Source organism: Staurois parvus, unplaced genomic scaffold, assembly GCF_062004578.1.
Source record: "Staurois parvus isolate SC_StPar_1 unplaced genomic scaffold, SC_StPar_1.0 ptg003995l, whole genome shotgun sequence".
Taxonomy (NCBI): domain Eukaryota; kingdom Metazoa; phylum Chordata; class Amphibia; order Anura; family Ranidae; genus Staurois; species Staurois parvus.
Genome location: NW_028321790.1, coordinates 17,417 through 41,500, shown reverse-complemented (window position 1 = coordinate 41,500; position 24,084 = coordinate 17,417). Strand labels below are relative to the sequence as shown.

At 50.7% G+C, this 24,084-nt stretch overlaps 1 protein-coding gene across 1 annotated transcript in view; it reads right to left on the bottom strand.

The window, feature by feature from the left end:
- The window catches only part of LOC149427127 (AP-1 complex subunit gamma-1), a gene marked incomplete at its 3' end in the record, with an annotated part of 58,644 nt that overhangs the window by 22,019 nt on the left and 12,541 nt on the right, over window positions 1–24,084 (bottom strand). Inside the window, exons 2-6 of the mRNA XM_089668235.1 lie at window positions 7,259–7,462; window positions 4,147–4,271; window positions 1,277–1,418; window positions 424–520; window positions 243–319 (exon numbers count right to left, since the gene is read on the bottom strand). Coding sequence (XP_089524361.1) covers window positions 243–319; window positions 424–520; window positions 1,277–1,418; window positions 4,147–4,271; window positions 7,259–7,459 — 642 coding nt within the window. The remainder of the gene's footprint in view (window positions 1–242; window positions 320–423; window positions 521–1,276; window positions 1,419–4,146; window positions 4,272–7,258; window positions 7,463–24,084) is intronic.

Below are 24,084 nucleotides of genomic sequence, written 5' to 3'. Positions count from 1 at the left end.
CATCCCTATGCAGGAACTTCCGCCTGATTCAGGAGACAATTTAAAAGAAAGCAAGCGAAACCTGCAACTGCGTAGAAGCAGACTCTACAGTGGATTGGAACAGACAATCACATTTTTGACAACATAAAACATTTGTGCTCAAGATAAAAACCATGAAGCACAAAAAAATGACAAATCTTTCACAGAGAAATGAGGGAGAGGATGTAGAAGTGCAGAGCGGGGAGGAATGGTGTGATCCCTACCTTTCTAAAATGCGTTAGCATGTCTGGGCTCCGCTCACACATCTCTGTCAGTAGCACGACGGACGTGTGCAGCACGCCTGGGAAAAGAAAGCAATATCATGAACACAAACACTTTGAGATAAGTACGGAGCCTCAAAATACATCAATACAAAAAGAAAAAAAAAAAGGAAATCAGGCTCACCGTGGTTTTTCTCGTTAAGCAGGTTCTTTGTGGCGGGTAAAAACATTTCCATGAGTTCTGGGACCTTTCGGATGACGTGGACAGCGCACAGTGCGGCCTTGACAAACAGACAGTTTTGTACAGGTGATTGTTATCTGAAAGTGACAGTTGCTTGGCTGCGTTTGACTGCAATACTTTGGAAGCACAAACCCTAAACAAGCATGCTACAAACGAGTGTCCGGATTCCTCATCTCTATCCCTGTTTCAGGCCTTTGGCTCAGAAAGTACTGAAACGGAAATAACGAGCAACCTGGAAGGCGAGCAAGTTCTCAAAATGGGACACCAGTATTGGCAGCATGTACAATTCTCTCATGACAGGTGTACTTAAAGTGGTTGTAAACCTTAGATATGAAATATGAACAAAGCACATCCCTCTATAGTGTGTACTTGTCTCAGTCCAGAGCACTAAGATTAATTTCTGTCTGCATCCTCCGTCCTCTATCAGCAAGAATCACTTCTGACAAGTTTTCCGGACACCAAGAGAAAAATGGTGACAGGGGAGGGACCTCCCTCCTGCAGATTGCCAGCCTCAGCTCTGTTCAAGTGAGCTGTGTGGAGGTGGGTGAGGGGTCTCTTGCCTCCAACCAGCTCTCAGGGCTCTCCTCACTAAGCTCTGCAGTGTGTAATTTCAGCTCTCTGCCCCCATTTTTTCTGTGAGCTCAGACAAGCTTTTCCCTAGAGAAGGGAAGACCGCAGATAAACAGGTACAACTTATGTAGGAGGATTTGTTTCCTCTCTCTCTGTGTCGCCTGAGGCCAGTCACTTAGGTATATGGAAGGGTTTACAACCACTGATGCAATGCCGAGAGGCTTACCTTCTTCCGAAGATAGGAATTCGAGGTTTTAAGGAGCTTCTCCACCTCTCCTGCCAGGTCTCTGCACATCTCTGCTGATCCCATGCAGCCCAGTGTACACAGGGCCAGGCCTTGGACATACTGAGTGCTGTGATTCAGGTCACTAGGGAAAGAGGGAGATGGGGCAAATGAGCACAAACACAATGCTATCAAATCAACCGATGATGCAAAATACAGCAAACTCCTATTTATCTGCTTAAGGACCGCCCTATAGGAGATATACTGGGAGGCATCTGTGTGCAGAATCACCTGTATATATGTCATTTTGCAGGTAGGGGGCGCGTGCGAGCCATTTGCGCTCGTGGATGTCAATCACCGGGTCCCAGCCGGTAATTACCCAGCAGCGCTCGGTGACTTCCGACAATCACAGACGGGGAGGAAGATTGTTTTGTTTACAAACAATCTTCCTCCCCGTCAGCTCGAGCACACAGCACAGCACAGCCATCCCGATCAGTGTAATTACAGTGAAGCAACCCCCCCGCCCCCTAGTAAAACACTCCCAGCACATGGTTGATCCCCCCTCACATTAACCCCTTCCTGCCCAGTGCCATTAGTACAGTGTCGGTGCTTTTTTTTTTTTTTAGCACTGATCACTGTATTAGTGTCAGTGACACTAAGTCAGTTCCCCCCAGTGTCAGAATGTCCACTGCAGTCCCGCTAAAAGTCGCTGATCAACGCCACTGCCAGTAGAAAAAAGAAAAAAAAAAAAATTCCAGTATCTACACCGCCATTTGTAGATGCTATAACTTTCATGTAAACCAATTAATTTACACGGATTGGGATTTTTTTTTTTTTTTAGCAAAGACACGGAGCAGAATACATTTTGGACAAAATTTATGACGAAATTTGATTTTTGAAATTTTTTTACTAGACATGTTTAACCCTTTGGCGCCAGCGCCTCCCAGCCCTTTAAGGGTTTCAGAAGCCGGGAGGCGGGGCCAGGGGCTGACTGACAACTCATGGGGCCCCCAGGCAATAGGGGATCATGGGGCCCCTCTGTCCTCACTCACACCCAATAAAGCCTATTAAAAAGCCAATGAAAGGTACCAGGGGCATCTTGTGGGGCCCCCTACTGACCCCAGGCCCTTGGGCAGTGCCCGAGTGCTCGAATGGTCAGTCCGCCCCTGGGCGGGGCAGGGTTTAGGGTCATGTGATCGCCATGACATGCCGTCACATGATCGGGAAAGGTCCCGATCGAAAGAGGAGATCGGGAGCTTTCCATGAGTACCGGACATGTGCTGGGAGCGCACACTCTCAGCACAGTTTTTTTTTTAATAGAACGCAAATGTGCGGCTGCTCGGCGTCTAGGCCCAGACGCCGGGAGGCCGCACATTTGCGTTCAGCCGGCACCAAGCGGTTAATAGCAAAAAATATAGTCGGTCTTTTTTTGTTTATAACGCAAAAAATAAAAAAAACGCACAGGTGATCAAATACCACCGAAAAAAAGCTCTATTCATGGGGGATAAAAAAGGACGTAAATATAATTTGGTTGCAGCGTTGCATGACCGCGCAATTGTCAGTTAAAGTAATGCAGCACCATAATGCAAAAAGTTACCTGGTCAGGAAGGGGGGGGGGGGGGAATCCTCTGGAGGGCGAGGGGTTAAAGTGATACTAAAACACACACTGCATAATTTACATTGTCCCTTCTATTTCTGTAGGGGGATGATGGCTCTGTAATCATTTTAATGGAAAAAAAAAAACCCATATAAGTAACTTTTTCCTAATTGATATACAGATGTCACATCAGCTCTCTCCCAGTTTGTCTGCAGGGAAATAGTGGCAGGAGGAGCTTCTAGTCCCCTACTGCAAAAAAAAAAAAAAAAAAAAAAACAGCCTTAAAAAGGAGAAGTACAGCCAAAACTGTTTTGGCTGTACTTCTCAACCCCTTTACGCTGGCCGCACACAAATGGGCCTAGACCCCGAGTGGCCGCACATTTGCGTTCAATATACAGAATACATATGTGCTGAGAGCGCACGCCCTGCGTGCTGCCAGCACACGTCCGGTACTCACGGAAAGGTCCCGATCTCCTCTTTCGATCGGGACCTTTCCCGATCATGTGGCCGCCATGATGACGCATCATGGCTGTCACATGATCCCTAAACTCCGCCCCACCTCCCGGCTTCTGAGACTCTTAAAGGGCCAGGAGGCACCGGCATGAAGGGGTTAAAGCGGAGTTCCACTCACCCTGAAAAAAAAAAATAAAAGTCAGCAGCTACAAAAACTGTAGCTGCTGACTTTTAAAAAACAGCCACTTACCTGTCCCTCGGTCCCGCGGTGTGTCCCCCGCAGCCCGTTTCACCAGCCGTCCTGTATTCCAGGAGGCCGGCATCTTCAGTGTGGGCACCGCGCATGCGTGAGTAGCGCTGAACTTCATGAACGGCCCCGTAGTCTTCTGGGACCTGTCACGTGTCCCAAAACACCACAGGGAGGGAGGACACCTTCTGCTTCCGATCGCCTAGGCCAGGGGTAGGCAACCTGAGAGCCGCAGGACTACAAGTTCCATCATGCCTCTGCAAGTCGTAGCTGTAACTGTCAGTTTTGTAATCTTTGCAATGCCTCATGGGAAATGTAGTCCCACAACAGCTAGAGAGCCGCAGGTTTCCTACCCCGGGCCTAGGCGATTGGACCGGAAGTGGGAGCGGGTACCTATCAAATTTTGGTACCCCCCCCCCTTGCCCCCCAAAAGTGCCAATCCTTAATGGGGAGTGGGGAAGCAGTCCTCCCCCTTTTGGGTGGAGCTCCGCTTTCAGTGGATCACAGGAGTGCAGTTCGCCTTGGTGGAGTTCTCTCTGCAGTGAAATCGGACTTCGGCAATCCCGCGCCTCTTACTTCTTTATACAGTTCGTCATTAACAAGTGGACATCTTGTCTCTCATCCAGCAGAAGCATCGCACCAAGGTAGCCAATCCTCTTGTCTGTGAATTTCTGAGAGGCAATTAGTTTCAGGCACTCCAGCTGCAAAGAAGAAAACATACTTTTAGGTCTCGGCCCATTTTACATTTCGTGCGATCATTTGCATTAAGCTGACCGATGAGTTCATCTCATTGTCAATCTGCTCTCTCCTTCTATCAGCATACTCCTTGCTAACACATGAATACTGCAGCACAACGCGCTGACTCCTTGCTCTGCTTCTCCCTCTACCAGTCTGAGCTCTACTGTAAAAGAACTGCAAAGTACTATTCATAAGTCACACTCCGGAACTTACAATGCCTGCAGTAAATGATGTATTTGTAAATACAAAACTGCATTCATTTGTGTCTGTTTTATGTGCCTGGAGTTAAAGCCGAGTTCCAGCCATTTCAGTGTTTATTAAAAGTCATCAGCTATAAAAACTGCAGCTGCTGTCAATAAACACACTTACCTGTCCCGGGATCCAGAGATGTTCTCACCCGCGCCGTCCCTTCTCTGCACCATGGCACTGACATCTCAACTGTGGGCACCAGGCTGTGACAGCTTGTGGCTTCAAAGCCTGGTGCCCACTGAGCATGTGCGAGCCGTACTGTGCCTCCTAATTGGTCTGGCAGTCTCCTGGGACCTGTGAAAGATCCCTGGAGACTGCGGGAGGGAGGAGGGGGACAAACGTTCGGCCCACTTCGCTGCGGCGAGCTGAGCCAGAAGTGGGAGCGGGTACCTGTCAACAACAGGTATCCGCTCCCCCCCATAAGGTGCCAAATATGCCAGGGGAGGGGGTGGGGGGGGGGGAGGCAAACAATAGGGCTACCGCTTTAAGCAATGGCTAGAAAGCAATGAACAGAAAGCTATGCAGAGCAATACAAAGCAGCATGTTGGTGCTGACAGGAGAGATCTGTGTTGTTTACACACAGACCTCTCCCCTTTCACTGTTCCTCAGCAATCGCCAGGTGCCGGCAGGGAATCTCCAGCCGAGACACGGTGATCGACAGCTGCAGCAGCCAATGGCAGGGCGGGTAGGGAGGCGCATGCGCCCCCCTACCCAGAAATGCAAAATCAGAAATGTAGAGCAATACAAAGCAGCATGTCGGCGCTGACAGGGGAGAGATCTGTGTTGTTTACACACAGACCTCTCCCCTTTCACTGTTCCTCGGCAATCACCAGGTGCCGGTGGGGAATCTCCGGCCGGGACCCAGTGATCGACAGCTGCAGCAGCCAATGGCGGCGCAGGTAGGGAGGCGCATGTGCCCCCCTACCCAGAAATGCAAAATCAGAAATGTAGAGGAATACAAAGCAGCATGTCGGCGCTGACAGGGGAGAGATCTGTGTTGTTTACACACAGACTTCTCCCCTTTCACTGTTCCTCGGCAATCGCCAGGTGCCGGTGGGGAATCTCCGGCCGGGACCCAGTGATCGACAGCTGCAGCAGCCAATGGCGGCGCAGGTAGGGAGGCGTGCGAACGTTCCCCTACCCAGAGATGCAAAATCACGTATATACACGTGATTTTGCGCAGCCGTGTCACCCTGTAGCAGTAGTTCTGCTATAAGGCGGCGTGGAACCGATTAAAAAGAAACTGTCTTCAGATTCACTGGAACTAAATACACCTCTTTTAACCCTTTCGCTGCCGGGGACATTTTTTATTTTTTTGCACGTTTTAAAAAAATAATTTTAGGCCTTCAGATTATACAAAACCCCCAAACATGATACATTTTCTGAAAGCAGACACCCTAGAGAATAAAATAGTGGCAGTTTCCAATTTTTTTATGTCACACGATATTACCGCAAATATCAAAGAAAGCGCAAAATTTCACTAAAAATAAAAAAACACACTAAAGTGAATTTTAGGGCAAACAAACGCAATAAATTACCAAAATGTTTGGTAAAATATAAAAGACAAAGTTGCGCCGAGTAAATGGATACCAAACATGTCAAACCTTAAATTTGTGTACGCCTGTAAAGTGGCGACAAACCTCTGCACCCTGTATTTTCTATTGGCGACGCTTCAAAAGCCCCCTATAGGTCATCAGTTTAGTGTGATGGAGGAGGTCTGGTGCTGGAATGATTGCTCTCAGTCCGGCGTGTGCGGCGATATGTAACGTGCATCACAATCAATGTTTTAATGCACAGGCAACCCCAACACGTGTGTTTATGTTCGGACACAAAGCATTCCAATACATCTCTCCCCATAGCCGGGGAAATTGAAAGCGGTGACCCGGAAGTGACCTCACTTGCGGGTCACAGTAAGACGGGGAGGAGAGCGGAGGTGTGTCTGCTCTCCTCTCTACCAGCCGTCACCCGCCATGTTGGCCCCCCGGCCCGCAGAGCCCGGAATACAGGGCAGGAGAACCCCCCATTAAATTACTAAACAACATAAGTCTTTGCCGCGATCCCCAACACTTCGTTATCGTGTATCTAAACGTAAAACCCAAAACTGTATATTTTGCAGATTACTAGTTCATGGTGTGGTGGCTGCATTTGTTTTCTTTTTGTCAAACTTCTTTTTATCAACCACTTGCCCTCCGTCCTATAGCAGAAGTACTGCTACAGGGCGGCAGGGCTGCACAAAATCACGTATACATACACACACGTGATTTGCATTCCTGGGCAGGGGGCGTGAGTGCGCCGCTCTAAACACACCGCTATGGGGGGCTAGAGATGTCAATCACCAGGTCACGGCCGGCACTCAGTGATCATTGGGGAAAGCTGACAGGGAAGAGACCGGTGTGTAAACAACACAGGTCTCTCTCCTGCCAGCAAGGACATGCTGCTTTGTATTTCTCTGCATAGCATGTCTCCCATGTAAATCCCACAGCACACAGTTAACCCTTTGATCGCCCCAGATGTTAACCCTTCCTGCCCAGTGCCATTAGTACAGTGTCAGTGCTTTTTATTAGCACTGATCGCTGTATTGGTGTCACTGGAGATGGCAGTGGCAGTTAGTCAGTTCCCACCCAGTGTCAGGACGCCCGCCGCAGTTCCGCTATAAAAGTCACTGATCGCCATTACTAGGCTAGGGTCAGATGGCACTTGCCTGCCCAAAGTGAGCAGGGTATCCCAGCATGTGCATATACAGCAGCTTGGCCACATTGCGGCAGCGATATGTGTTATCTTCCTCGCGGAACGACGAGCGGATGGCTGCACACTCTTTCTGGATCATCTCCCGTTCTTCGGCCTGTGTGCGTGCTGTCCGGATGGTGCGGATCAGCTCCCGCAGTCTGATAGGGGCCGGCATCCTCTGTAGAAGAGAAAGATGGAGATAAGTAAGCTTTCAGCACAAATATAATAAGTAAAGGCTTAAAAAACTTCAACATCCCCCCCTACTCTGTGTGGCGGCGCCCCCCCCCCCCCCCCGACCTCTGCTCTCTCCTGCTCCCTGTGTGTCACTTTTCTACACTCTCATGCAGAAAACACACAAAAACACACACAGAGAAACAGACGATCATTCTACTGGACATCAAAAAGAGAAACACTGGGTGCTCCAGTGAGGGAATGGCGAAGCTGACCCCATCTGATGAATACAGAGTTGGGCCCAAACACTCAGACCCGGGGACACCGATACGTCCCCACCTGTCGCTTATAGACATCCTATGATCTGTGCATCACACCAGACATGTCGGCAGGGCCAGGTTTGTGGTCTGATTTATTTTGTATACATTGTGGTATGGGCCCCAGGATCACCGCCAACGGCTTGTAAAAGTCAGAGTCTTTACGGAGCTTGCAAACAATCCAGAAAACAAAAACAACTTTCTTCAAACACAAAAAAAAAAAAAAAAAAAAAAAGGAGTCCATAACTCTGATGCCATGATATTGCGCACCCCAGCTGCCCTGTAGCAGTATATTGGCTATAGGGTGCGGGAAAGCGATTAACCTCCCTAGCGGTCTGATGATGTCCATATTTCTGTGCTCAAAGCGGTACATTTTGTTTGCATGGAAATATGTATTTTTTTTATTGTAGGCTGTAATTCTCAGGAATAACTCACTGAAATCTGTCCGAACAAGAGTCTAGTAAACATCCCGGGGAGGATAAAATTTTAAACAGGAAATCATAAATTATAATTTAATAATCATAAAAAAAATAATAATAAAAAATGTAATTCAATAATATAATCAAACCAAAAACACTGAAATGTCAAATTAAGGGAATTCCTTGGGGCCCCCCATGTCACCAGAATTGGAGACATCCCAAAATATGGGGTTTTCGTGTACTTTCACTTTCGATGATAATGATAAACTGGACAAATAGAAAGAATGAATCTCCATAACGGGGAATAACTCGTCTAGTCTAGTAAACATCCCGGGGAGGATAAAATTTGAAACACGAAATCATAAATTATAATATAATAAATAATCATAAAAAATAATAATATAATAAATGTAATTCAATAATATAATCAAACCAAAAACACTGAAATGTGAAATATAGCGCCAAGTTCGCACATCGCTGAGCTCAGTCGCAGAATCGTTTTCAGTGTCTGATGAGGAATTTCCCCCACCAATCATTATCACTCAATTCTGCAAGTGGTTCTGATTTCCTATCGCTGTTCTCTAGCCGGTCTAAAACCGCGTCTGACCTAAAGGGACGCTTTTTGGACGCCATGGACGTTTCTCAGTTTCCAAGCAGAAAGGGCGGTAAAAATGCAGGCAGGGCGCCGGACAAAGCACTCGGGACACAATGTATGTGAAATGGTTTGATACAGGAATGTTATACTATGTGATTTTAGTGATTTTAGTGAATGTCACTTTTACAATTTTCAAATTTCCCGCCAGTTCCGTCCCCCGTACATCCCGACGCTAGCAGGAGATAGAACCCAGAAGACAGATGCCGGCATCGGCCGGAGGACATTACAGGGGACACTGCAGGGGGGACATCGCGGGAGCGCAGGACAAGGTAAGTGATTGAGGGATCCCGGAGCAACGCTGCAGTGTATTCCCGAGTGTAGCTCGGGGGGGGTTACCGCTTGTGATGCTGAAACTTTACCCCGAGCTACACTCGGGAATACCGCCAGGGGGGATAAACAAATATTCAAAATTACATTGAAATACGAGAAGTGCTGCTTGGACGTGGAGGGAAATGACAATATCAAGTACTGGATAAAGACTGAAATGCATTGTACACGCCCCCTTTGCTTCTTCCCAGTGGATGCCATGTTCACGGAGGGCGGCCTTTGATGCTGCTGCTTTCCATCCTGACACGGCGGGTACAATTTCCTGTGGATGACAGCTGTGGCCGGTCTGAAGATTGGGATCATTTATCAATAAGACTGATTTTACTGTTGTGGGTTTAGTAACATTTTCATGTATTTCCTCCCACTTCCTGTTTGGCTACGGGACAGGAAGTGCAGGGAAATCTCTGAAATGGGATGCAGATGGCGAAAGAAAAAAAAAAGTCAGATACAGAATAGTTCCGCTTTAAGTCTTGAGAAGTGTAAAAGTCAACTGCGTGTTGCGGGATCCTTCTTTAACCTGAGTGCATTTTTTTTTGGGCAACTCCTCCATTTCTCTGCGCAGTCGGGTAAATTATCCACAGGGAGTCTCAGGGAAGAAGCGCTTGTAATCACACCATAGCCAGCAATGCAGTATTCCGTCCGACACATTTCAGCGTTTCCAGCAGTTCTCTCTCAGGGTCAGCTTGTACCTGGGGCTATGGGGTGATGAGGTCCCAATTACAGAGACAGGATCATTAAAGTCTAGGATGCTGCATCTCCAATTAATAAAGCTGAACTCCAGGCAGATAAAATGCGGCACACAAGAAGGGAGGAGTACAGCCAAATTTGTACTTCTCCTGTGGATCACAGGAGTGCAGTTTGCTCTGTGCTCCGTTTTCAGCGGGAGAAAATATGGAGAGCCCAGCCTGGTATTCCCGCCACGTTAGTATATCGGGCAGGCCGGCCGCTCAGCTCTGCTGTGCTCCTCAGTCCTACCTGTTCCTCAGTCCAGTGGTGTCCTCACTGTTTTCTCTCCCCGGCACCTTCAATGTGGGCACCCGGCTCTGATAGCTTACGGCTTCACAGCTGTGTGCCCACTGCGCATGCACGAGTAGGGCTGCTCTTCATGAATGGTCCGGCAGTCTTCTGGGACCTGTCACGTGTCCCAGAAGACTACAGGGAGGGAGGACAACTCCGTAAAAGTGGGAGAGGGTACCTGTCAAATTCGGGTACCCGCTCCCCCCCTTCCACTCCCCAAAGGTCCGCAGTCTCTGGTCATCTCCTGTACCGTGCCCGCAGTCTCTGGTCATCCCCTGTACCGTGCCCGCAGTCTCTGGTCATCCCCTGTACCGTGCCCGCAGTCTCTGGTCATCCCCTGTACCGTGCCCGCAGTCTCTGGTCATCCCCTGTACCGTGCCCGCAGTCTCTGGTCATCCCCTGTACCGTGCCCGCAGTCTCTGGTCATCCCCTGTACCGTGCCCGCAGTCTCTGGTCATCCCCTGTACCGTGTCCGCAGTCTCTGGTCATCCCTGTACCGTGCCCGCAGTCTCTGGTTATCTCCTGTACTGTGTCCGCAGTCTCTGGTCATCCCCTGTACCGCGTCCGCAGTCTCTGGTCATCCCCTGTACCGCGTCCGCAGTCTCTGGTCATCCCCTGTACCGTGTCCGCAGTCTCTGGTCATCCCCTGTACCGTGTCCGCAGTCTCTGGTCATCTCCTGTACTATGTCCGCAGTCTCTGGTCATCTCCTGTACCGTGTCCGCAGTCTCTGGTCATCTCCTGTACCGTGTCCGCAGTCTCTGGTCATCTCCTGTACTGTGTCCGCAGTCTCTGGTCATCTCCTGTACTGTGTCCGCAGTCTCTGGTCATCTCCTGTACTGTGTCCGCAGTCTCTGGTCATCTCCTGTAATATGTCTGCAGTCTCTGGTCATCTCCTGTACTGTGTCCGCAGTCTCTGGTCATCTCCTGTAATATGTCTGCAGTCTCTGGTCATCTCCTGTACTGTGTCCGCAGTCTCTGGTCATCTCCTGTACTGTGTCCGCAGTCTCTGGTCATCTCCTGTACTGTCCGCAGTCTCTGGTCATCTCCTGTACTGTGTCCGCAGTCTCTGGTCATCTCCTGTACTGTGTCTGCAGTCCATTGGTTCAGAATATTTTTTTTCTTGGTTTCCTCCTCTAAAACCTAGGTGTGCCTTACGGAGTGACAAATACAGTAATTAGTGTATTCAGCCATTTGAGTTCAGCTTAAAAAAAATGCACTTTCAAATTTTTTCTGCATGGAAAAAAAAAAAAAGCAACAGTTTGATCCCATGAAACCTTGTGAAATCCTATCTGAGAGCTTTCCATTTCTCTGCTCCGCCATTTGATCCAGCGGGTCGGTGACCTGTGCTGCACTGTGCAGAGCGAGCAGAGAGGAGAATAATGAGGGCCGGGTCCTCACAAAAAGCAGTCATGTATATTTAAGTCTCTGGCTGGGAAAGGCAGCCGCCTCTGTACTGTCCCTGCTGTGTAATGTGATCAGACTGGAGCAAACAGGACTGTCCAGACCTTCACATCATCACAGGATCCCACCCAACAGCAGGCACTAAATGTGGATTCCCTGTTTACTGCTGAGGAGCAGAGAGGAAAAATGCAGGACCCCTCTTCTGCTCCTCACTGCTGCCTATGGCGGGCTCTGAAACACGGCACTTATGTTAAAGCCCAACTCCGGGCAGATAAATTATCTTCCTTAGTGGGGCTGTGCAAGGGTTAATAGAAGGTTTTGTCTAAGGCAGGGGTCTCCAGACTGCAGCCCGGGGGCCAGATATTTGCTTGTCTTTATCTGGCCCTTGGGACAATAATCCTTCCACGATGGGGCACTCTTCCTCCCACTGACACCAACGATGGGGCACTCTTCCTCCCACTGACACCAACGATGGGGCACTCTTCCTCCCACTGACACCAACGATGGGGCACTCTTCCTCCCACTGACACCAACGATGGGGCACTCTTCCTCCCACTGACACCAACGATGGGGCACTCTTCCTCCCACTGACACCAACGATGGGGCACTCTTCCTCCCACTGACACCAACGATGGGGCACTCTTCCTCCCACTGACACCAACGATGGGGCACTCTTCCTCCCACTGACACCAACGATGGGGCACTCTTCCTCCCACTGACACCAATGATGGGGCACTCTTCCTCCCACTGACACCAATGATGGGGCACTATTCCCCCCACTGACACCAATGATGGGGCACTATTCCTCCCACTGACACCAATGATGGGGCACTATTCCTCCCACTGACACCAATGATGGGGCACTATTCCTCCCACTGATACCAATGATGGGGCACTATTCGTTCCACTGACACCAATGATGGGGCACTATTCCTTCCACTGATACCAATGATGGGGCACTATTCCTCCCACTGATACCAACGATGGGGCACTATTCCTCCCACTGACACCAACAATGGGGCACTCTTCCTCCCACTGACACAAACAATGGGGCACTATTCCTCCCACTGACACCAACAATGGGGCACTATTCCTCCCACTGACACCAACAATGGGGCTCTATTCCTCCCACTGACACCAACAATGGGGCACTAATTCTTCCACTGATACAATGCACTATTCCTCCCACTGATACCAATGATGGGGCACTATTCCTCCCACTGACACCAATGATGGGGCACTATTCCTCCCACTGACACCAATGATGGGGCACTATTCCTCCCACTGACACCAATGATGAGGCACTATTCCTCCCACTGACACCAATGATGGGGCACTATTCCTCCCACTGATACCAATGATGGGGCACTATTCCTCCCACTGACACCAATGATGGGGCATTATTCCTCCCACTGATACCAATGATGGGACACTATTCCTCCCACTGACACCAATGATGGGGCACTATTCCTCCCACTGACACCAACAATGGGGCACTGACAATCCGCCTCTCGCAGTTCAGGTACGGCAGAACTTAAAGTAGAACTAAAGGCAATTTTTTTCTTCATTTACGATAAAGGAAGGGTTATAACCCGTCACTTTTTTGTCATCTGTGTCCCAATAGGGAGATTTCCCTTCACTTCCTATCCCATAGCCAAAACAGGAAGTGAGAGATTTGCTCCCTTCAAACTAAGGGAATTCCTTGGGGCCCCCCCATGTCACCAGAATTGGAGACAACCCAAAATATGGGGTTTTTTTGTACTTTCACTTTCGATGATAATGATAAACAGGACAAATAGAAAGAATGAATCTCCCTAACGGGGAATAACTCGTCTAGTCTAGTAAACATCCCGGGGAGGATAAAATTTGAAACACGAAATCATAAATTATAATTTAATAAATAATCATAAAAAATAATAATATAATAATAATAAATGTAATTCAATAATATAATCAAACCAAAAACACTGAAATGTGAAATAGAGCGCCAAGTTGGCACATCGCTGAGCTCAGTCGCAGAATCGTTTTCAGTGTCTGATGAGGAATTTCCCCCACCAATCATTATCAGTCAATTCTGCAAGTGGTTCTGATTTACTATCGCTGTTCTCTAGCCGGTCTAAAACCGCGTCTGACCTAAAGAGACGCTTTTTGGATGCCATGGACGTTTCTCAGTTTCCAGGCAGAAAGGGCGGTAAAAATGCAGGCAGGGCGCCGGACAAAGCACTCGGGACACAATGTATGTGAAATGGTTTGATACAGGAATGTTATACTATGTGATTTTAGTGATTTAGTGAATGTCACTTTTTTACATTTTCAAATTTCCCGCCAGTTCTGTCCCCCGTACGTCCCGACGTCGCAGGGAACGGAACCCGGAAGACAGATGCCGGCATCGGCCGGAGGACATTACAGGGGACACTGCAGGGGGGACATCGCGGGAGCGCAGGACAAGGTAAGTGCAGAAGAGATCCAGGAGCAGCGCCGCAGTGTATTCCCGAGTGTAGCTCGGGGGGCTTACCGCTTGTGGTGCAGAAACTTTACCCCGAGCAACACTGGGGAATACCGCCAGGGAGGCTACAGCCTCAAAAGCTGCAAGGATGGTCTTCATCCCTGTGACCTCGATGTGATAGAATCCGACTTCAGAGGGATTTTAACCAAAGCCAAAGTCACGGAACATCAGTCACATGAAAGTCACGCTTAGGTCGCACTGAAGTCGCAATGCAAAGTTGCACGACTTTCAAGTCACAGCCATGTGAACCAAAACTAAAGTGGAAAAAACCCCAAACTAGAACCGTACTTAAAAATGTTTCCTCCCTCCTCCTCCACCTACCTATTCTGCCTAATCTGTATAAAAAAAAAAGTAATCTTGTCAGGTGATCCACCAGCTCCAGCTCCCCTGTGTCTGTGAGCAGCTGCTGCAGGGGAGAGGAAGGAGTGCAGACAATGGCTGGGCCATGGGAGCCTATGAATGACATCACAGATCACATTTTGTATGGCTCAGATCGAACTGCACCAAAAACATGCAGGACCCTTTTTTTTGTCCGCACTAGAATCGGATCGGTATTCACACCTATGCGATTCGATTCTGCACATGGCACCGCGTTTGCGGACTGATTTCGGGGGGGTTGGTAACTGAACATACACCCCTGCATCGGTTCGCGTGAACGGGGTGCGATTCTGAGGCGGTGCGGCATTCGCACAGAAAACAACTTGAACCCGAGCTTAATAACGAATGGTCTGAGGCACAAAGCACCTGCTAAGTATTCCTCGCACACTTCTCATTATACCCAGAAACAATGTAAGGAATGCCGGCCTCACAAAGGCTGCGGAGCTGCAGAAGGAACTCGCTGTGTTCCAATACACAACTAATCAGTAATCTTTTAACATTAACAGAACCCAGCGAGCTTCGCTCCACGGATCGGCGTCTGGAATGTGACTTTGTGACCTTGCCATGGAGGCGGCCGGCCTGCGCTGCTCCATCACCTTCTACTGAAATACACACAAGCCCTGAAGGCTGCAGTACCAGAGCTCGGCATCTCGGCGTGCCACACGATAGATCGGGAGACGGGGAGAGCTGGAGACGGGGAGAGCTGGAGACGGGGAGAGCTGGAGATGGGGAGAGCTGGAGATGGGGAGAGCTGGAGATGGGGAGAGCTGGAGAAGGGGAGAGCTGGAGAAGGGGAGAGCTGGAGAAGGGGAGAGCTGGAGAAGGGGAGAGCTGGAGACGGGGAGAGCTGGAGACGGGGAGAGCTGGAGACGGGGAGAGCTGGAGACGGGGAGAGCTGGAGAAGGGGAGAGCTGGAGAAGGGGAGAGCTGGAGACGGGGAGAGCTGGAGACGGGGAGAGCTGGAGACGGGGAGAGCTGGAGAAGGGGAGAGCTGGAGAAGGGGAGAGCTGGAGAAGGGGGAGAGCTGGAGAAGGGGGAGAGCTGGAGAAGGGGAGAGCTGGAGAAGGGGAGAGCTGGAGACGGGGAGAGCTGGAGACGGGGAGAGCTGGAGACGGGGAGAGCTGGAGAAGGGGAGAGCTGGAGAAGGGGAGAGCTGGAGAAGGGGAGAGCTGGAGAAGGGGAGAGCTGGAGAAGGGGAGAGCTGGAGAAGGGGAGAGCTGGAGAAGGGGAGAGCTGGAGAAGGGGAGAGCTGGAGACGGGGAGAGCTGGAGACGGGGAGAGCTGGAGACGGGGAGAGCTGGAGACGGGGAGAGCTGGAGACGGGGAGAGCTGGAGACGGGGAGAGCTGGAGAAGGGGAGAGCTGGAGAAGGGGAGAGCTGGAGACGGGGAGAGCTGGAGACGGGGAGAGCTGGAGAAGGGGAGAGCTGGAGAAGGGGAGAGCTGGAGAAGGGGAGAGCTGGAGAAGGGGGAGAGCTGGAGAAGGGGAGAGCTGGAGAAGGGGAGAGCTGGAGAAGGGGAGAGCTGGAGAAGGGGAGAGCTGGAGAAGGGGAGAGCTGGAGAAGGGGAGAGCTGGAGAAGGGGAGAGCTGGAGACGGGGAGAGCTGGAGACGGGGAGAGCTGGAGACGGGGAGAGCTGGAGACGGGGAGAGCTGGAGACGGGGAGAGCTGGAGACGGGGAGAGCTGAAGCAAAGAAACTCCATCATACAAGCAGGCGTGTGTCTGGGGAGAGGAAATCCGCACACAGGAGGACGGATCCATTAATATGTCACCACCACCCTATCTCATATAATCGATCACTGTCCTGCCAGAGATACACCACTCCCTACAAACAGCATGACCCAGCCGTCCCAGGCAATCCATCTACACGTGGAACAGGCTTTGCTTTTGAAATCCAACTCACAGAATTTTACCTGCTAGGAAATACTAAAAATATCCACCAGGCTCCACCATTACAGCATTTATTGCCGACTGTGACATCATCAAGCCCGAGAAAAACCGAGCAAAGGCAGCTGCTGGGAGGTCGGGTATTATTGACGTAGGCAGGTAGCCAGAACTACATCTCCCAGGAGCCCTTTCTCCTGTGTGGGCAGGCCCTGAGTAGTCAAGGCAGCAGCACTGTTCTTCTGGGAATGAATTACAGTGTGTGATATATATATATATATAAAAATTTCTGCATGAGAGTGTAGAAAAGTGACAGAGCGAGAAAGAGGGAGCAGGAGACAACGTCAGGGAGCAAAAGACAGAAGACAGGACCAGAGAGAGCAGAGTCAAGGGGCGCCGCCACACAGAGCAGAGCACGGGGGGGCAGAGGGCAGAGCACGGGGGGGGCAGAGGGCAGAGCACGGGGGGGCAGAGGGCAGAGCACGGGGGGGGGCAGAGGGCAGAGCACGGGGGGGGCAGAGGGCAGAGCATGGGGGGGGGCAGAGGGCAGAGCACGGGGGGGGCAGGGCAGAGCACGGGGGGGGGCAGAGGGCAGAGCACGGGGGGGGCAGAGGGCAGAGCACGGGAGGGCAGAGGGCAGAGCACGGGGGGGCAGAGGGCAGAGCACGGGGGGGCAGAGGACGGGGCAGAGGGCAGAGCACGGGGGGGGGGCAGAGGGGCAGAGCACGGGGGGGGCAGAGGGCAGAGCACGGGGGGGGGCAGAGGGCAGAGCACGGGGGGGGCAGAGGGCAGAGCACGGGGGGGGGGGGGCAGAGGGCAGAGCACGGGGGGGGCAGAGGGCAGAGCACGGGGGGGCAGAGGGCAGAGCACGGGGGGGGCAGAGGGCAGAGCACGGGGGGGGCAGAGGGCAGAGCACGGGGGGGGGCAGAGGGCAGAGCACGGGGGGGGGGCAGAGGGCAGAGCACGGGGGGGGGCAGAGGCAGAGCACGGGGGGGGCAGAGGGGCAGAGCGGGGGGGGCAGAGGGCAGAGCACGGGGGGGGGCAGAGGGCAGAGCACGGGGGGGGGCAGAGGGCAGAGCACGGGGGGGCAGAGGGCAGAGCACGGGGGGGGGCAGAGGGGCAGAGCACGGGGGGGGCAGAGGGCAGACCAAGAGAGAAAGGAAGTGAAGGAGGAAGAGACACAGAGTGCAGAGGAAAGACAGAAAGCTTTTAACGAGACAGAGACATGGACATACAGAAAAATCTCGGCTTATTGACACCCGTCAGTCAGGCTGCAGCAGCACCATAGCGGGGGGGGGGGGGGGGGGGGGGGTGGACAGGTAGATGAGCACTTATGGCGGCAGTAACTAACCTCACATATATCACCCCCCTGCCTCCTAATCAAGCATTAGCCCCCCCTGGGTGTTCCAGCTATTCAGTATCGCACACATTCCTCCTCAGATTATTTAACTCTGTGAGGTCTCGGGCTTAAGATTCCAGTATTCCTGCAGTAATGTCGCCTCGACATCTGAAAACTTTACACACATCTTCCTTTCCACAATGGCCGTGCATGGTCTCTGTGTGAACTGCCACTTCTTTACAAAAGACAGAAAGCCTCCGCCATGATCCTGCAGTTTGTTCTTGCTGCACACCCAAAATCTCTGGCTTTGGTGGTCACCTGGGCTGATCTACTGATCCCGTCACATCGATGATTGGTAGGTGTATGAGCCTGTACTGCAGTCTGCTACATATCAGAGAGGAAAAAAGAAAAGAGAGGAGACAGGAATTTCTACTTACTATACAAATCGCTCGCCGGGCCCAACTAATGCCTAACTGGCAGTACATGTCCAGCCGCGTCACGCGGTTTGCATGCGGTAATGAAGCAATCTTTAAACTTTCCTAGCTTGCTGATCCCAGCACTTCATTTCCAAGTCCGAATGTCTGAACCTTTCCTAACCCTCCAGGCAATATTGCATCATCTCCGTTACCTGGACGAGGCAGCTGGCTCATCTTCAACTCTGCGTCCCCAACCTCCACGGACGTCGCGTCTCCGACGCCCCAACCTCCACGGACGTCGCGTCTCCGACGCCCCAACCTCCACGGACGTCGCGTCTCCGAGGCCCCAACCTCCACGGACGTCGCGTCTCCGAGGCCCCAACCTCCACGGACGTCGCGTCTCCGAGGCCCCAACCTCCACGGACGTCGCGTCTCCGACGCCCCAACCTCCACGGACGGCGCGTCTCCGACACCCCAACCTCCACGGAAGTCGCGTCCCCAACCTCCCAGGAAGTCGCGTCCCCAACCTCCACGGAAGTCGCGTCCCCAACCTCCACGGAAGTCGCGTCCCCAACCTCCACGGAAGTCGCGTCCCCAACCTCCACGGAAGTCGCGTCCCCAACCTCCACGGAAGTCGCGTCCCCAACCTCCACGGAAGTCGCGTCCCCAACCTCCACGGAAGTCGCGTCCCCAACCTCCACGGAAGTCACGTCCCCAACCTCCACGGAAGTCACGTCCCCAAACTCCACGGAAGTCACGTCCCCAAACTCCACGGAAGTCACATTTCTGACACCCCAACCTCCATGGAAGTCACGTCTCTGACACACCGACAAGCAGTATGCCTACTGGGGTGGTTTGTGATTACGGCCTGGACAAGGTTCCTGAAGGGAATTTATCTGGAATGATTTTATTAACCGCTTTCCCGCCGTCCTATAGCAGATATACTGCTACAGGGCGGCAGGGGTTCCCAAAATCATGTATATAGACGTGAATTTGCATTTCCGGGTAGGGGGACACTACCGGCGCCCTAGGCTGTCAATCACCGATTACTCGCCGGCACCCGATCGAGGAGCATTACCGACGGTGGGAGAGAACTGTATGTAAATAAAAAAGAATTGTAAACAATACAGTTCTCTCCCGTCAGCTCCTGCACACTGCTTTGTAAGACATGCAAAGCAGCGTGCTTACAGTGTAGCACACACACAGCACATAGTAAAACAGCACGCAGTTAACCCTTTGATCGCCTCTCATGTTATCCCCTTCCTGCCCAGTGCCATTAGTACAGTGTCAGTGATTTTTGCTAGCACTGATCACCGAATTGGTGTCACTGGGGATGTCAGTGACAACAAGTCAGTTCCCCCCCCCCAGTGCCAGCATGACCACCGCAGTCCCACAATAAGTCGCTGATCACCAATATTACTAGTAAAAATAAATATTTAAAAAACAAAAACAGTATCTATACCGCCATTTGTAAACGCTATAATTTGAATGTAAACTAATTTACACGTATTGGGATTTTTTTTTTTTATTCGCAAAAACACGGAGCGGAATAAATTTTGGCCGAAATTTGATTTAAAAATTTTTTTTACTGGACATGTTTAACCGCGTCCCGACCGCCCTATAGCAGAAATACTACTACAGGGCAGCACAGGTGCGCAAAATCACATATACATACGCGATTTTGCATTTCTGGGTAGAGGGCGCGTGAGGTGCGTGCGCCCTACCTGCGCCGCGACTGTCAATCACCGAGTCCAACGGGAAGGAGAACTGTTTAGTTTACTAACAGTTCTCCCTGTCAGCTCGTGCACACTGCTTTGGATGACTGTGCACAGGGCTGTGCTTACAGTAAAGAACACAGACACCGCCCACTAGTAAAACACACCCAGCACACAGTTAACCCTTTGATCGCCCCTCATAGCAGAGCCATGCAAAGCAGTGTGCTTACAGTTGAAAGCACAGGCACAGCACACAGTTAACCCTTTGATCGCCCCAGATGTTAACCCCTTCCTGCCCAGTGCCATTAGTACAGTGTCACGCTTTTTTTTTTTAGCCCTGATCACTGAAATGGTATGATTGGTGATGTCAGTGACACCAAGTCAGTTTCCCTCCCCCCCAGTGTCAGAATGTCCACCGCAGTCCCGCTATAAGTCACTGATCGCCGCCATTACTAGTAAAAAAATGTAACCACTATTTGTAAACGCTATAACTTTCACGTAAATTCATTTACACATATTGGAATTTTTTTTTTTGGAAAGACACGGAGCAGAATACATTTTGGCTGAAATTTATGACGAAATTAGATTTTTTACATTTTTTTTAACTGGACATGTTTAATAGCAAACAGTCAAAATTATTATTTTTTCCTCAAAATTGCCAGGCTTTTTTTTTTTTTTTTTAAACACAGGCGATCAAATACCACCAAAAGAAAGCTGTATTGATGGGAAAAAAAGGATGTAAATTTAATTTGCGTGCAGTGCTGCATGACCGCAAAATGAAAGTAACACAGCGCCGTGACGCAAAAAAATGGTCAGGAAGGGGGGGGGGAATCCTCTGGAGGGCGAGGGGTTAATAATGGTGTGAACGAAGGAAAAAGAATAAATATTTAGAATTTTCCTAAAGTCAGGTGAACACAAAACAATGTAAAATGCTGAACTCCAAGTCAGTTGAACGCTAGGATCACGCCATTGTCCATGGTTACGGGTGTGGGAACCGCAACTGTTCCAGCACCTGCAACTAAAACACATTGCTCTTTAGAGATGCGGGGGGGGAGGGGGGCTGCCAATCATTCTGAATGTTTGTGCTGAAGACTGTGCTGGACTGACTGGGTCGGTCACTGGTCGCAGGTGGGTATGGAGATGTCCCATCAGTCAGTTGTAGCCAATGGTGGATACTGGCGGTAGGGTTTGGGCTGCTGCCTTTCCGGTACGGCCTTGAGCTCGCTTCCACACGTATACTTGGAATAATAGAAAAGAAGGAGCGCCCCTTGTCCAGGAGAATGCACTTTTGATGGTAGATTAGAAGGCATTTATTGAGAGTAACGACAAGTAAATCACGGCAACGCGTTTCGGTAGAAAACTCTCCCTTCTTCAGGGCTGTTGCTGCACTCTACTAAATAGGAAAAAATCCCACACAGTTTATATACTTTCCAGGTTTTCCAATGAGCATTGCTGCCCCTGGGATGACAGCGGTCACTCCATCATTTCCTCCAAGACCTGGAATATATATAACCGGAGTGGGAATTTTTCCCATTCAATAGCGTACAGCAACAGCCCTGAAGAAGGGAGTCTCTTCTCCCGAAACGCGTTGGCTTGCTGCCCTTGTCGTTACTCTCAGGCTACGTTCACACTTGACTAATTTCTAACTCTTGCCAAACGCCCCTATAGCGTTAGACAGGCATTTGGGAAGCATTTTTAATACTTCTCAAACACTCCCCAAATGCCCTATGCGCGTTTTTGAGGCATTTAATAGGCGTTTGCACCAGAAATGCCTATAATGAAGTTTAATGGTATTAACGCCCCACAAACGCCTGCCAGGCGTTTGAGGAGCGTCACCCTAGGCTTGAATGGGAGGCTTCAACGCCTCCTGACTGGACATGGCTCGTCAATTTTGCCGCGCCGCTAACGCTTCCTTGTGAACAGCACTGTGTGCTGCAATGTGCAGAGCCCTGAAGAAGGGAGTCTCTTCTCCGAAACGCATTGGCTTGATGCCCTTGTCGTTACTCTCACAGTTGACTAATTTCTAACTCCTGCCAAACGCCCCTATAGCATTGGACAGGCATTTGAGAAGCATTAAAAACACTTCCCAAACGCCTGTCTGACGCCTGCGGACAAAGCTAATGTGAACGAGCCCTTAAATGCCTCCAAATCTACCATCAAAGTGCCTTCTTTCTGGACATCTGGCGTTCCTTCTTTTCAATTATTTCATTCATTCTTAAAGCGGAGTTCAACCCAAAAGGGGAAGTTCCGCTTTAAAGATTGGTCCCCTGCTCCCCATTAAGGATTGGCACCCGAATTTGACAGGTACCCTCTCCCATTTCCGCTGCGATCATCTAGGCGATTGGATGCGGAAGTTGTCCTCCTACCGTCCCTCCCCGAAGTCTCGTGGGACATGTGACAGGTCCCAGAAGATGACGGAGCCATTCATAAAGAACAGCGCTACCCGCGAGCTGTCACAGCCGGGTGCCCACACTGAAGATGCCGGCACCTGGAATACAGGACGGCCGGTGAAACGTGTTTCGGCGGGGGGCAACGCGGGATCGTGGGACGGGTAAGTGGCTGTTTTCTAAAAGTCAGCAGCTACAATTTTTGTAGCTGCTGACTTATTTTTTTACAGAGCGAGCGGAACTCCGCTTTAATGACACCTCCAAGCATCTAAAACCACGGGTGCGGAACCTGGCTGCTGGGGTCTCAAAACGGTGCAAGGACCCTTTACCTGTGTGAACAGCAGGCACAGCGGCCTATTCAAAACAATGGGCTGCCGAGCCCCAGCAAACCAGCTCACAGAGCGGCAGAAGTGAGAACCTAGAATACAAACCAGCACCAAAACCCCCTTCCAGCCATCACTCTGCAAGAGTTCAATGCTCCTCGTGTCTGTGGGGGGGGGAATGAGCAGCAATAGTTATCCCTGGTTCACACGGGCATCTGACTTTCACCTGAAGTCGTACGATTTTAACCGCCACCCGCCATACAAGGAAATTACGGGCGCGAGGCGGTTCTCTCGTTTTGGAGGACGTCCTCCCACTCTAAGCGCGCGTGCGCGGCTCTGGGGGCGCGCAGCGCGGCGATCGGTGGTGCGGTGTCCCTCGGACACAGCGGATCACCGATCAACAGAAAGCCAAAGACGTCGGCTCGGTCATGTGATCAGCTGTGTCCAATCACATAGGGAAATGCCGGTTATCAGCATTTCTCTCCTCACGAGCTGTCACGCTGACAGAGGAGAGGAGAGCCGGTAATCGGCATCCCTCGGAGGGGTCATCTACACTGATCAGGTCAGGTCTGTGAAGGATCTTTTAGGCGTAAAGTCTACTAAATAAACAGCAATGATTTCCTCCACTGAGATAGGTCATTGTGAAAAACAACACTTTCCATGGAGTAAAGACAATTCCAGATGCAGGAAATGATGACTATTGTGTTATCACAAGATGGAAAATGGACATGCTTCCTCGTCCAAGGGGGAATCGGCAAAAACAAAAACTAAAAAAAAAAAAAAACCCCCAAAAAAACAAAAAACTAATAGAAAAAAACCCCCAAAAAAACAAAAAACTAATAGAAAAAAAACCCAAAAAAAAAACAAAAAACAAAAAGAAAAACGTTTTTTTTTTCAAATCAATATTTATGGCAACAGTCACATAGAAAGGATCTTTTCTAGGAACTCTCTTTCTATAGATACCTGGAAACATTTCACCATTTATTATAAACGTCATTCATATCCTGATCACATCTCCATCCCAAAGCACATTCCCATTGAAAGGTTCTCCATCACCCCCCCCCCCCCCGTTCCGGAGAAACCCGTCAAATTTCATGACTTTCACTTCTAGAAGTCTCACTTACAGTGACTGTAAAGGTTCATATATTTTTTCCCACAACAGACGTGTTATACTTACCTGCTTTATGTAATGATTTTGCACAGAGCAGCCCCGATCCTCCTCTTCTGGGGTCCCCCGCCTATCCCACCTACTGAGTGCCTCCATAGCAAGCTGCTTACTCTGGGGGGCGCTCGTACGTGCTCACTCCCAAACCACCTTTGTGTGTCTATTGAGACATGCAGAGCGCAGCTCAGCCCCGCCCCCCAGCTCACTTTCTGTGATTGGCCATGGCTCCCACTGCTGTGTCTCAGCCAATGAGGAGAGGGACACCCAGGAGACCCATTGCTCCCGTGCACATTGCTGGTTCGAGATCGAGCTCAGGAAAGTACTGGGGGGGGGGCGCTCAGGCGAGTACTGGGGGGGGGCTCAGGCGAGTACTGGGGGGG